A 14293-nucleotide genomic window follows, 5' to 3' on the forward strand; every position below is an offset into this window, starting at 1 on the left:
AACGCGATGTCTCCCCTCGCCCTGGCCTCCCTTAACATCGGCATCAACTCCCTTCTTCTCTTCCTCACAGACTCGGTGTAATCTTCATTTATATAAATATTAGATCCTTTAAGCTTCTTTGCTTGTTGCAGTATGTGTGCCTTATCTTTCTCTTTCATACACTTTACCATCACCGCCCTCGGTCCCCGATCAGAAGGTTTCCCGACTCTGTGAGCCCGCTCCATCTCAATTTCTTGATGAATTTGCAGTTTATCCTTTAATATTTCCTTCACCTTACATTCCGCATCCGTCCAGCTTTCTCCAGCTGACTCCTTGATTCCCTCGAAGATCAGGTTTTTTCGCTTGGACTGTACTTCCAAATGCTCCATTTTATCCGTTATGGCTATTAGATTCTCACAAGTTTTGTAGACAACATCCCTTGTTTCCTTGGTTTGTATTTTCTGTTCACCCATGGCTGTTAATCACATTCACATCTCGCTGGGTAAACTGCAAACTTGTTTTTATCTCCTGTATTTCTCTGGTCATGTCGTCGAGTCTCTTGTTATTTGTCTCCATAAGTAGTTGCACAAAACCTTTGAAGTTGTCTTGTTGTTGGCTCAACAGTGCGGTGTACATCTGCTTCTGCTGACTCAACATCTCTGTTACTTGCGCCGCTGAAATATAATCCTCTTCTGCTTCAACCTCCTCATTCACTTCTGATTTATTAGCTCTTTTCCCTCTTGGAGACATTTTAATAGTTGTAGAATTTGTTCAAAGACTTGAAAATGTAGAAGATGTGAAAAATCGTAGAACAGACAACAGGAGCAGTAAAGAAGTCTGCTCTCGCTTTGAACATCTCACAGAGCACTGTTCAATCCATCATCCAAAAATGGAAAGCGTATGGCACAACTGCAAACCTACCAAGACATGGCCGTCCACCTAAACTGACGGACCGGACAAGGAGAGCATTAATCAGAGGAGCAGCCAAGAGGCCCATGGTAACTCTGGAGGAGCTGCAGAGATCCACAGCTCAGGTGGGATGTCTGTCCACAGGAAAACTATTAGTCGTGCACTCCACAAATCTGGCTTTTATTGAAGAGTGGCAAGAAGAAAGCCATTGTTGAAAGAAAGCAATAAGAAGTTGCATTTGCACAAGCCTTGTAGGGGACACAGCAAACATGTGGATGAAGGGGCTCTGGTCAGATGAGACCAAAATTGAACTTTTGGTCTACATGCAAAACGCTATGTGTGGCAGAAACCTAACACTGCACATCAACCTGAACACACCATCCCCACCGTGAAACATGGTGCTGGCCGCATCATGCTGTGGGGATGCTTTTCTTCAGCAGGGACAGGGAAGCTGGTCAGAGTTGAGGGAAAGATGGATGGAGCTAAATACAGGGCAATCCTGGAAGAAAACCTGTTAGAAGCTGCAAAAGACTTGGGACTGGGGCGGAGGTTCACCTTCCAGCAGGATGATGACCCTAAACATACAGCTAGAGCTACAATGGAGTGGATTAGATCAAAGCATATTCATGTGTTAGAATGGCCCAGTCAAAGTCCAGACCTAAATCCTATTGAGAATCTGTGGCAAGACTTGAAAACGTCTGTTCACAGATGCTCTCCATCCAATCTGACTGAACTGGAGCTACTTTACAAAGAAGAATGGGCAAAAATTGCAGTCTCTAGATGTGCAAAGCTGGTAGAGACGTACCCCAAAAGACTTGCACCTATAATTGCAGCAAAAGGTGCTTCGACAAAGTATTGACTCAAGGGCACCGAATATATATGCACGCCACACTTTTCAAATTTATATTTGTAAAAAATCTTGAACACCATGTATCATTTTCCTTTCACTTCACAATTTTGTGATACTTTGTGTTAGTCTATCACATAAAATCCTAATAAAATACATTTAAGTTTGTGGTTGTAATGTGACAAAATGTGGAAAAATACAAGGGGTATGAATACTTTTGCAAGGCACTGTAAGTATTACTTTCCAAGCCATTAATAACTTTCACTTTCAGTGCAAATAAATAGCCTGTTGGCATTTAAATAATTTAACTCTACAAGATGTTCCATTTACATACTGACCTTGTCATCACATGCATCTGAACACTGTTTTTATTGTTTTAAAAGATGGGTTCAACGTTATCACTGTTATCTTTCATTTCATGCTGCTGTAAGTGGGCTTTGTTTTGTTGTTTTGCTAAGCTGTTCTGTGTGGGCTTGTGTTGGATGCAGTGTATTATGTACAGTGGTAGAACATTATTTTCAAAAGGCAGAGACCTTGTGTCCCAGAAACCAGGTCACCTTGTTAGGTGGCGGAGCAGGATTAGCTTCTTACTCTGCTGGTCCATATGTCTGAGCTGCGGTTACAACTTAATTTACAGTGATCGTTTCCAGTCTAACTTTAATTACCTTTAATATAGAAACAAAATGCTCACTCAGAGGCATTGCCTTTATGTGCATTTTTGCATAGTCACGTTTATCTTCTAAACTCACATCATTGGAGTAATTAGCACTGCGCACATGAGCAGAGCCCACAGTAAACCTTGGCCTGAAGAGTGGAAACCTCACACTAAGCTGTTGATACAGGGATTCTGGAGACTTAATGGCATAGCTTATCTGTGAAATGAACTCCTCAGGACAAGGGCTTGAGCTTATGATTTACTGTCACCTGTCTGTGCTCCCATGGGACCAGAGTTGTAGATTAAATTAGTGTTTGTTTAGAACAAAATTAATTCTTTGTAAATATTTATTAAGCTGACAGTAGTGACAGTCAGTAGAGTCAATTGATCTTGGCATAATGGGACTTTAACCATTCTCTGTTTTGTCCTTTACAGATGAACGTGAAGCAGTACAGAAGAAGACCTTCACCAAATGGGTGAATTCTCATTTAGGACGAGTGACATGTCGCATTGGTGACTTGTATACTGATCTGCGTGACGGGCGCATGTTGATCCGCCTTCTGGAAGTGCTCTCAGGAGAACAGCTGGTCAGTATCACACCTTTCTCTGTCCTAACCCTGACCCAAGCCCTCAACATGACCCTCACCCTGCACCATAAGTGTGGAGGACTGAGAAGTCATGTGCTTCATTTCTTCTTTCCTTTAGTGCAACTTTCTTCTTCTGTTTCTCTTTTTTTTTCTTTTTCTTTTTGTATGTTATGATCAACAAAGTCAACTCACTGTAAGTCCACTTCATTTCTTTATTTTTCTTCTGCTCCCCACAGCCAAAGCCCACTAGGGGCCGCATGCGTATTCACTGCCTGGAGAATGTTGATAAAGCCCTGCAGTTTCTCAAGGAACAAAAAGTTCATCTAGAAAATATGGGCTCACATGACATCGTGGATGGGAACCACCGTCTCACCCTGGGTCTCATCTGGACCATAATACTTCGCTTCCAGGTAACATACAGTATAAAGTACTTGTATGAAGCTCATTCCCCTGCTAGCCCAGCTGCTATGTTGCTTAATCAAAGACTGAGTTTGGCTTTGGCACATAAGGTCTCTGCATGTAGCCTTGTTCATCCTCAGGCAAACTCACAAATATGGTAACGGAGTTTATCGCTGCTGGGATATGATTTACAAGGCAAATCTTTCTGCTATTATTTTACTAATGAACTCATTACCTGTGATTTTTTTTTTCTCTCATTGGAGTTCTTCTGTGTGGTACAGTACGCAGATATACAAATAATAAACTACATTAATAATATTAAAGGAAATGGGTAAAATGACATGGATAGTCTTAACTGAATGAATGCTCTGCTGACAGATCCAGGACATCAGTGTGGAGACAGAAGACAACAAAGAGAAAAAATCAGCTAAGGATGCCCTGCTGCTTTGGTGCCAAATGAAAACTGCTGGGTGAGAAAGGAGAGGCAGACTAGTGGGGTTTAAAGACTGTTAATCTGCTGAAGATACATTTGTTTATACATTTGTTTGACAATTTATGCTCTTCATTACTGATGAATCTTGCCGTGTTGAGTTAATGATTTGACAACTTCTGGACTGGCCTCTGCAGATATCCCAGTGTCAACATCCACAACTTCACCACCAGCTGGAGAGATGGTCTGGCGTTCAGTGCCATTGTGCACAAACACAGGTCATTGACTTCTTCCTGTAACTTGATGTTGCTTACTACATTGGCATGTGGAATCAAACTGTAACAGGGCTGTTTTTTTAAATGGGGATTCTATCCTGCAAATCAAAAAGGTGTCTAGTATCTTCACCCCCTAATTTTTTTTGGGCCTAATGAGGAGCACCTGTTGCAGTGCCATCACCATTCTATGGGATATTATTATTATTATTATTATTTACCTATATAGGTCTCCTCCTACTCCTCTTACCCTTCAAACTGTCTGCAGTATGGCTAAAAGAATGAAAATAAAACGGGGAGTAAGATGCCCCAGATCACAGAAATAATAACCTACTTATTTTCTATGAAGAGTCATGCTGGGTAACTCACTTGCACACCCTGCTGGACATAGTGCCATCGTTAGCTTGTGCTAAAATTAATCTGTGAATTGAAAGCCAAAGGTGTGTTTGCACTCCTGAGTCAAATAGAACCAGGATCATTACAGTGAATGTCCAAGGTGATATTTGATCCAGTCAGTCAACAGTAATTACAATAAGCACAGAATATTTTACCTGTTCATTGTTACAGTTTATGCAACATGTTTTTTGTTTTTTTTTCCCTTAGGTTTCATGAACTAAGAAAAATGTTTTATGACCATTGCACAGCCTACCTTATCCACAGATGAGAAGCCTGTTTGCATGCAATTAACACTGGATTATTTTGTGCATCCTGGTCTTTAAACAAATATTGGAATTGGTGGCAAAGTATTTTTTATTTATACTGTAAGACTAGAATGAGATACTACTGTATGACTGTCTGACTGGCATTGCCATTTACTTTCACCCTGCTCTCATGGGCTATCTGTTCTTATTAAAACCATAATTGTTCACTGATCTCTGCAGACCTGACTTGATTGAGTTTGACAACCTGAAGAGGTCCAATGCTCACTACAATCTCCAGAATGCTTTCAATGTAGCTGAAAAAGAACTGGGCCTTACCAAGCTGCTGGACCCAGAAGGTGAGTGGGGATACTGTTCACTAAGGCTCTAAGCTGATGCCTGTTCCCCTGAAACAGACTATGGAGGATTTCTGGAAATAATTATAGCTTAGACAACACTGCAGCACATCCATACTGACATCACCAAAAGCATGTTCAAAGATGGTGACAGGCTGTTTTGAGAGCCAGACTTCATCATGTACTGTAGTTTGTGTGTGCTGAAGTTTATGGCCAGTAGTTTAAGCAAAGGGTGAGAATTTAGGTGCAGATGATCATGTTCTCTCTTTTTCAGATGTTAATGTTGATCAGCCTGATGAAAAGTCCATCATTACCTATGTGGCAACCTACTACCATTACTTCTCCAAGATGAAAGCTCTGGCAGTGGAGGGCAAACGTATTGGCAAGGTTAGCTCTGTGTGGATGTGTGTGTGTGCATACGTGCATACATTTGTGAGTGAGTAAAACAGAGTGTTTTCCTACAGGTTGTCTTGATTCACAGATCTCTCTTTGTTACAGGTACTGGACTATGCTATTGAGGCTGACCAGCTGATAGAGAAGTATGAGACCCTGGCCTCAGAGCTACTGCACTGGATTGAGCAGACCATAGTCACGCTCAATGATCGGCAGCTAGCTAACTCACTGAGTGCTGTGCAGAACCAGCTCCAGGCTTTCAACTCTTATCGGACTGTGGAGAAACCCCCAAAGTGAGTGGCAGAGAGCCTCAGAGCAGAAAACACAGTGACTGACCCAATGCATCTTATCCCTTATGAGCCAAACTGTGAGGCTACAGTATGTTAAACAGAGGTGGTGTCTGTCCCGACAGATTTACAGAGAAAGGAAACTTGGAGGTTCTCCTCTTTACTATCCAGAGCAAGATGAGGGCAAACAATCAGAAAGTCTACATGCCAAAAGAGGGGAAACTCATTTCTGACATCAATAAGGTATAGTTGCTCTAGAAAAGGCTAGAAATGTGAAAGCCGCATTTTATAATGTGATGTCATCTATGTGTTATGTAAGCAGCTTCTTGCGTGCTTTTGGGGATACTGTTCATGTTCACTTGAGGATTTTCTTAGACAAGCAGTGTCATCTATGACTGTTTAATGCAGTTTTAGTAATTTGGCATCATAATATATGCTGAATGATACCAACTTTCTGTGTTTTCATTGGTTTGGAAGGCATGGGAGCGACTGGAAAAGGCAGAACATGAGCGTGAGCTGGCACTGAGAAACGAGCTAATCCGCCAGGAGAAACTGGAGATGCTCGCTGCTCGTTTTGACCGCAAAGCTGCTATGCGGGAGACTTGGCTGAGTGAGAATCAGAGGCTGGTGTCTCAGGTATAGACAGACAGACAAATGTGTGGCTATTTTTGACCTGAATATACTGAATAGCTTTACCATGATAAGCAAATTTTTATTATTGTTATAAGGACAACTTTGGAACTGACTTGGGAGCAGTGGAAGCTGCCACCCGTAAACATGAGGCAATAGAGACGGACATTGGGGCATATTGGGAGCGTGTGGCTGCTGTGGAGGCTGTTGCCAAAGAGCTGGAAGCAGAGGCATACCATGATGTGCGGCGGATACTTGCACGAAGGGATAACGTGCTTCGACTCTGGGAATACCTGAAAGAGCTTCTGGCTGCACGCAGAGAGCGGTTGAATGCCCATCTTGACCTACAGAGACTGTTTCAGGAGATGCGCCAGAACATGGACTGGATGGCAGACATGAAGGTACTGATGCGCTGAATAAAATGAATGCTTACACTATTAACGTGTGTTGAACTTCCGGTTTCACTCCGACAGTCTGTTGGCTTTGTTTTAATCAGCAAAAAGGAATTTCCTAATCCTCTTAAGTTAGTTGTTGTTCACAACAGCTTCAGTGTTTGCACTTAACAGCTTTTAGCTTTTTACAGGGCATTGCTGGCTTTACTGAGGTTAGCTGAGGTAGACGGTGGGAGTATGTGCCTCCTTACATCGTTAAATCTGATGACTCCTATTCATTGACTTCAATTCTGCCAAAATGAAAATGTTGCTATTGCAGTTGCCTGATAGCCATGAACACAGTGTCTTATATTTTGGCTACCATTAAAGTAGCTTATTCCGCAGTTTATCACCTGACTGGCTCAAATGTTTAAGTACACAGTCTCCACTGTCATTTAATGTACTGATTTTACATGGTGCACCTTAACTACTAGAAACAATCATGCTAGACCTCTAGTAGAGTTTACCAGTCTTTGTAGTTGTACATTTAATTTCCTCTTATACCAGCAAATGCGCTGTATAGGTTCAGCTTCTACCTTAATGTTGGTCATTAAATGTTGTGAACATATTATCAAATGTTTATCTGTTTAAAACACAGTATATATACCTCATATCTACTGACTCAGATCAGATGTTGTAACTGCCCAATTCCACTCTGAGGCCTCATCAGCCACCCACCACTTTTAAACAAACATAGCTATATTTATTGCTTTTGAGCTTTGACCTGTTATCATTTGTGGCTCAGCAGAGATATGGGTATACATATTTGCACTTGTTTGCCTAGGGTGGAGTTGATTAACTTTCAGTGGTAGGAGGAATCACACTAGTAATGTTTCAGTGATCCAATCACCTATTATCATGTAATTAGAATTCTTGCAGTTTGTCTGGATTTTTGTTGTTTGTAGCACAACATCCTGTCGTCATTCAATGAGTTTCTGTTCTAATGTCTTAGATTAGAGGAATGTTATCTGCTGTCATTTGAGAATGGTTCTGGCACCTGTTTTGTTTAATGGTCTGCCATTGTACTGTTGGTGGACATGATACCCAAGCTTTTCTGCCCTGTTAGTGCTGTTGAAAAACACAGCTTGGAACTTGGATATGTGTATGTGTTTTAAGATTAAATAACCAAATATTTTGCTACACTGTATTTTCTGTCTGTTTCAGGGTCGTCTGCATTCTCAGGATAGTGGCAAACACTTGCATGATGTGTTAGACCTACTGCAGAAACACACTTTGGTAGAGGCTGACATTTCAGCTCAGGCAGAGAGGATCAAGGCTGTGCAGGGGGCTGCAAAACGCTTCATGTCCTATGAACAGGGTGAGACTTGCTTTTTCTCATTGTCTTGACAGACTCTGCTGCTTTAGTCTGACTAATTTGTGTATAATATCTAAGTGCCATTTATACCTGCCTTTTCTAATTTTCAGCCTACAAACCATGTGAGCCAGGACTAGTGAGTGAGAAGGTTGACCTCCTTGGGCAAGCCTATGAGGAGCTTGGTCAGCTTGCAGGGGAACGTAGATCGCGCCTAGAGGACTCACGCAGACTGTGGCAGTTCCTGTGGGATGTCGGAGAGGAAGCAGCCTGGATCCGAGAACAGGAACAGATTCTGGCCAGCGGGGACTGTGGCCGTGACCTTAGTTCTGCCCTTCATCTACTCAGTAAACATGAGGCTTTTAGGGATGAGATGGCAGCCCGCTATGGCCCCCTGAGCAACAGCATTGCTGCTGGGGAAGCTTTGGTTAAGGAGGGACACTTTGGAGCACCAGAGGTCACAGAGAGGATTAGAGATATCCGTGCACAGTGGACACATCTGGAGGAGGTGAGCAGTAGTTGTGATTTTACTTAATCACAGCATAAAACTACTTGATACAAAGTATAATTCTGCTTACTTTATTAATTGGTATTTTTTTGTTCCCCCTGTTCCTCAGACAACAAAGCTGAGAGAGCAGAAGCTTAAGGATGCGGTGGCCCTGCATCAGTTTCAAACAGATGCCAATGACTTGGAGGCATGGATCATGGAGACACTTAGACAGGTCTCAAGTCAGGAGGTGGGCCACGATGAGTTCTCTACCCAAACTCTAGCTCGCAAACAAAGGGAGATAGAAGAGGAGATCCAGAGTCACCACCCTCTCATCGACTCTCTGCATGAGCAGGCCCAAGCACTGCCACAGGCATATTTACATTTCCCACAGGTATGTGTGCCCTGTTTTCGTGCTTCTTCAGTGATGACATACCAGTTGTAGTGCTAAATTATTTATTGCTCACTGTAGGTGGATGGCCGCCTACCTGCTATTCAGCAACGCTATGAAGAACTGGAGTCTCTGTCAGCAGCTCGACGCCAGGCTCTGGAAGGTGCCTTGGCCCTCTACCGCATGTTTAGTGAAGCAGATGCCTGCCTGCTCTGGGTGGAGGAAAAAGAGCAGTGGTTACATGGCATGGAGATCCCTACCAAACTGGAGGACTTGGAGGTCGTGCAGCAGAGGTCAGTCTGTGAGGAAGATGACTGAATTATCATCCGCCATAAATAAGATAAAGACAATGAAGCTGAGACTTACTGATGTCAAATAATACAGTAAAGATTCAACAACATGTGTTATTTGTTTGTGTAGCATTAATCTTTTCCTTAAAAGTATACAAAATGTCACTGATTTCTTTGACAGTTTTATTATCTTCAGAAATATGTAGTTTATATTATATTAGCCATTTCAGAATGAGTGAATTGAAGCTGCTTCTAATTTATGGCTGCAGATTTGAGACACTGGAACCTGAGATGAACAACTTAAGCACTCGGGTCACGGATGTAAACCAGGTGGCAGAGCAGCTGCTGAGTTCTGATAACTGTAGCAAAGACCAAATCCATCAGACACGAGACCAGCTGAACAACAGGTCAGAGCATTTACACAAGGCCTAGTAAAGCCCACTGCTTTACACTAAATACATTTGTATTCAGTAACCACTGTAGTTTGTGTTTTTTTTAGCTTAAATGTTGCATTTTGTGTGGTCCCTAGATGGAAGGAGTTTGAACAACTAGCTGGTCAAAAGAAACAAGCCCTAGAGTCAGCCCTTAACATCCAGAACTACCACCTGGAGTGCAATGAAATCCAAGCTTGGATGAAGGAAAAGACCAAAGTGATTGAATCCACTCAGAGCCTGGGCAATGACCTGGCCGGAGTGATGGCTCTGCAACGCAAACTCGCTGGCATGGAAAGGGACCTGGAGGCCATTCAGGTATGTCACATGCAGTGACGTATGTTTGATGAATGGGAACAGAAAAAACAGTAAATGTTCAATGAATAATCTAAAAATAAGATTAATTACAGGATAATTCTAGGTTTCATGTTGGGCAATTTTGTCATCATTTCTGCATTTAAAAGTGTTAATGTATCTTCAGGGCAAATTGGATGGCCTGAGAGATGAGGCAGAAAAGTTGACCAAAGAACATCCAGATCAGGCTGGAGAGATTCAAGGACACCTGGCAGAGATTCAAGAGGTGTGGGAGGAGTTGAACGCCACCATGAAGCGACGTGAGGAGTCGTTGGGTGAAGCCAGCAAGCTGCAGGGCTTCCTTAGGGATCTGGATGACTTCCAGTCATGGCTGTCCCGCACCCAGACAGCAGTGGCTTCAGAAGACATTCCTACTTCTCTGCCTGAGGCTGAGAAATTGCTGGGCCAGCATGAGAGCATCAAGAATGAGGTGGATAACTATAAGGAGGACTATGAGAAGATGCGAGCAGTCGGTGAGGAGGTGACCCAAGGTCAGACAGATGCTCAGCACATGTTCTTGGCCCAGAGGCTCCAGGCACTGGACACTGGCTGGCATGAACTGCGCCAGATGTGGGAGAATCGCCACAGTCTTTTGGCCCAAGCCTATGACTTCCAGGTTTTCTTGAGAGATGCAAAGCAGGCAGAGGCTTTCCTCAACAACCAGGTTAGGGGAAAAAATACAGTGGAATTGATTGCTGTGCCAGTGATGCTATGGCCTCACTGAAACACAAACTCTGGGTTAATGTACAGATGTATCAGCTCATTCTGTACTAGCTGTCAGTACCAAGTTCAAAGCCATATGTGTGCACTTGAAATATATGAAGTACTGCAAATTTTAATCGGATGATAATGTCATTGAGCAGAGAATAGGTTGAAGTGACTTGGTTGGATGAAGAGGTCGATCTCATTCAACTTTTTCACCCGACTGTGTCCTCTTGCCTCCCTCACTGTTCTGTAGATGACTACAGTGTGCTTGATCTTCACATTTATAGTGGTGTTTGTGGTTTATTTATATTAATGCCCAGTCATGTGTGCTCAAATACCTACCTCTGAAATCAGAGTAACTGGCTGAACAGAAGTAAACTGCTATACTGTATGTAATTGGTCTCTTCTCAGGTCATACAATCTTATCAGATGTAAACAGCAAAAACAATTTAAGAGTAAATTAAAGTTCAGCTGAGATTCAAAGACAGCTGCAGCAAATGAATATAATCTGTAACTTATTCTAGTTTGAATTCTTCAGAATATTTCCAGCTTGCAATTGATTAAACTTGGTGCATCACTTATAGTAAGCTATGAGGCTGAAGAAACATCACTGGAATTAGATAATTGCAAATAAGAAATGTTAACAGTGTTAACATTCTTTTCTTCTGTGTGTAGGAGTATGTACTGTCCCACACAGAAATGCCCAACAGTCTTCAGGGAGCAGAGGAGGCCATTAAGAAACATGAGGACTTCCTCACCACCACAGAGGCCAGTGAGGAGAAGATAACTGGTGTGGTGGAGACTGGACGGCGCCTCATAGATGACTCTAATGCAAACTCTGATAAGATTCAGGAAAAAGTTGATTCCATCCAGGAAAGGTTAGAGCTAAAGTAAAATAAAAATGAAGAACCATCCTCCCCCTGTTAATCTAAGTTTTTCATTTTTGGTGAGATGTTTTTCTCATTAGCTTTCTATTTAACTTTTTCCAGGCATCTTAAAAACAAAAAGGCTGCAAATGAACTGCTGACAAAGCTTAAGGATAACCGTGAACTGCAGCACTTCCTCCAAGATGGACAGGAGGTACAACTCATTTTTAAAAATCAAATGATGTGACAGTATAATGAACAAATTAATACAATACTTAAGGGATGAATAGGTGAGAGTAATCTACTGTATTATTGTCAATGAATATCTTTTATCATAAAAAACAAGCAAAAGAAGTTATCATTTTTATGTCTGTATAATGTTTAATGCTAAAATAATAATAATACTTCATCTGTAATGTGATCCTCTTTTTCTGCAGCTGTCATTGTGGATCAATGAGAAGATGTTGACAGCGCAGGACATGTCTTACGATGAGGCCAGAAATCTTCACAGCAAGTGGCAGAAACACCAGGCTTTCATGGCAGAGCTGGCCTCCAACAAAGGCTGGCTTGAAAAAATTGATAAGGTGTGACCAGTTTATATTGATATAAAATAAGAGAAAGGGATCACTTTATTCTGAGAGCCAGGTTTTCTCAGTTATGGATATGTGTAATATGGACAGTTGTTCTGTTTATGTAATTGTAATAGCTAGGCTACATAGCATTTTATTTTTATATACAAGACGGCAACATTAATGTAAATAAAAAGGTTTTTCCTGTCTCTAAAAGGAGGGCCAGGCTCTGGTGGCAGAGAAGCCCGAGCTGAAACCTGTTGTCCAGCAGACCATGGAGGACTTACAACGTCAGTGGGAGGAGTTGGAAAACACCACCCGCACCAAAGCCCAGTGCTTGTTTGATGCTAACAGGGCAGAGCTGTTTACACAGAGCTGCTCCGCTCTAGATGTGTGGCTGAAAAACCTTGAAAGTCAGCTGCATAATGATGACTACGGCAAAGATTTGACCAGCGTCAACATCCTGCTCAAGAAGCACCAGGTAGACCACACTGTGCAAAGCAAAGCACAGTCTGTGCCATCTTTGCTTTTGAGATATTTTATGTATTATAGAGCTTTAATAACGTCTAATACAGAACATCATGTACTATATCAAGAAGATTAACTCTGATTTTAAACGTGCTGAGAACAGTATGCACAGTAATTAAACAGTTTAGTGTGTCCTTGATGATGCGGATAGAACCTGAACTTTCTGAGTTGAGTGCCTGAGCTGGAATCTAGCCAAATCTGTTAAGTGGAGATTGTCAATGTCATGCCATCTTGTCTTACATCTTTGTGCTCTGTATAGATGCTGGAGCACCAGATGGAGGTCAGAGAGAAGGAGGTGCAGTCTCTCCAGTCTCAGGCTCTGGACTTGTCTCAGGAGGATGCTGGACTGGCTGAGGTTGATGGTCAGCAACGACTTGTCATTGACAATTTCTCTAAGCTTCAGGAGCCTCTCAAATTAAGGAGACAGCAGCTACTTGCTTCCAAAGAAGCACATCAGTTCAACAGAGATCTGGAGGATGAAATTGTGAGTCAGACTTCTGAGAATTGTTAGACTGCTTAAATTAGAGCTATGGATTGTTTTTGTTTTTGTTTCATGTTTTACCTGACACGTGATTTATTCATCCTCTTTTTTTTCTCAGTTATGGGTGAAAGAGAGGATGCCCCTGGCGACCTCCACAGACCATGGAAAAGACTTACCCACTGTACAGCTGCTAATCAAAAAGAACCAGGTACATCAGTGACAGAAATGGTTAACTCTAGTTTTTTTTTTTTTTAAATAAATGGTGTAAATGTGGGGTAATTTAAAGGAAGATAAAGGTGACTTACACCATTGTCATCTTTAAATTATTAAGCATCTTCAGTGTGTATAAATCTAAAGCAAATGTGAAGGGTGAAAGTTGCCAGCCCACCGTCTTTGTTTCCAAATCAGACACTGCAGAAAGAGATCCAGGGCCACCAGCCTCGCATTGATGACATCCACAAACGAGGCAAAACTCAGAGCGAGGTAGATGGCGAGAGACAGAGTGTCTTAGAAGAGCGCCTTGTTGAACTGAAGGACCTCTGGGACCAGCTGATTGCCGAGACAGACAAACGTCATGCTCGTCTAATAGAGTCTAATCGTGCGCAGCAGTTCTATGCTGATGCAGCAGAGGCAGAGGCTTGGATGGGAGAGCAAGAGCTACATATGATGTCAGAAGAAAAAGCCAAGGTAGTTGATGATAAAATAAGACAGAAGCTTAGTGCAGCACATTCGCAGTCTTTGTGTCTTGAGAAGCCTTGATAATTTCTTGTTTGTCTCCCAGGATGAGCAAAGCGCACTCGTGATGGTCAAGAAGCACCAGATCTTGGAACAAGCACTTGAGGACTATGCCCAGACTATTCACCAGCTAGCCAACAGCAGTCGCCTCATGGTCACCAGTGAACACCCGGAGAGGTGAGAGAGCACATGTAGATCTGAATGTGTCAACTGTAACACATACCTTCTTATAAACAAAATTGTACACATGGAGCCACTGATCTTTTTTGCTGTCATTTATAATTTAACAGTGAGAGAATCACCTTACGGCAAGCACAAGTTGATAAGCTGT

The 14293-nt window shown here is 42.2% G+C and overlaps 1 protein-coding gene across 1 annotated transcript in view; it reads left to right on the top strand.

The window, feature by feature from the left end:
- sptbn2 (spectrin, beta, non-erythrocytic 2) overlaps positions 1–14293 on the top strand; it is a 49905-nt gene that overhangs the window by 26418 nt on the left and 9194 nt on the right. Inside the window, 27 exon segments of the mRNA XM_020598710.1 lie at positions 2826–2977; positions 3214–3387; positions 3755–3846; positions 4004–4084; positions 4960–5075; positions 5347–5459; positions 5571–5758; positions 5878–5995; positions 6230–6388; positions 6481–6783; positions 7978–8131; positions 8239–8633; positions 8743–9006; positions 9085–9296; positions 9563–9700; positions 9823–10042; positions 10206–10742; positions 11459–11661; positions 11773–11863; positions 12087–12233; positions 12436–12699; positions 13006–13230; positions 13346–13435; positions 13636–13914; positions 14009–14139; positions 14253–14290; position 14293. The exon segment at position 14293 is cut by the window's right edge and continues 151 nt beyond it. Coding sequence (XP_020454366.1) covers positions 2826–2977; positions 3214–3387; positions 3755–3846; positions 4004–4084; positions 4960–5075; positions 5347–5459; positions 5571–5758; positions 5878–5995; positions 6230–6388; positions 6481–6783; positions 7978–8131; positions 8239–8633; positions 8743–9006; positions 9085–9296; positions 9563–9700; positions 9823–10042; positions 10206–10742; positions 11459–11661; positions 11773–11863; positions 12087–12233; positions 12436–12699; positions 13006–13230; positions 13346–13435; positions 13636–13914; positions 14009–14139; positions 14253–14290; position 14293 — 4885 coding nt within the window.

This window comes from Monopterus albus, unplaced genomic scaffold, assembly GCF_001952655.1.
Source record: "Monopterus albus unplaced genomic scaffold, M_albus_1.0 scaffold39.1, whole genome shotgun sequence".
NCBI classification, from domain to species: Eukaryota; Metazoa; Chordata; class Actinopteri; order Synbranchiformes; family Synbranchidae; genus Monopterus; species Monopterus albus.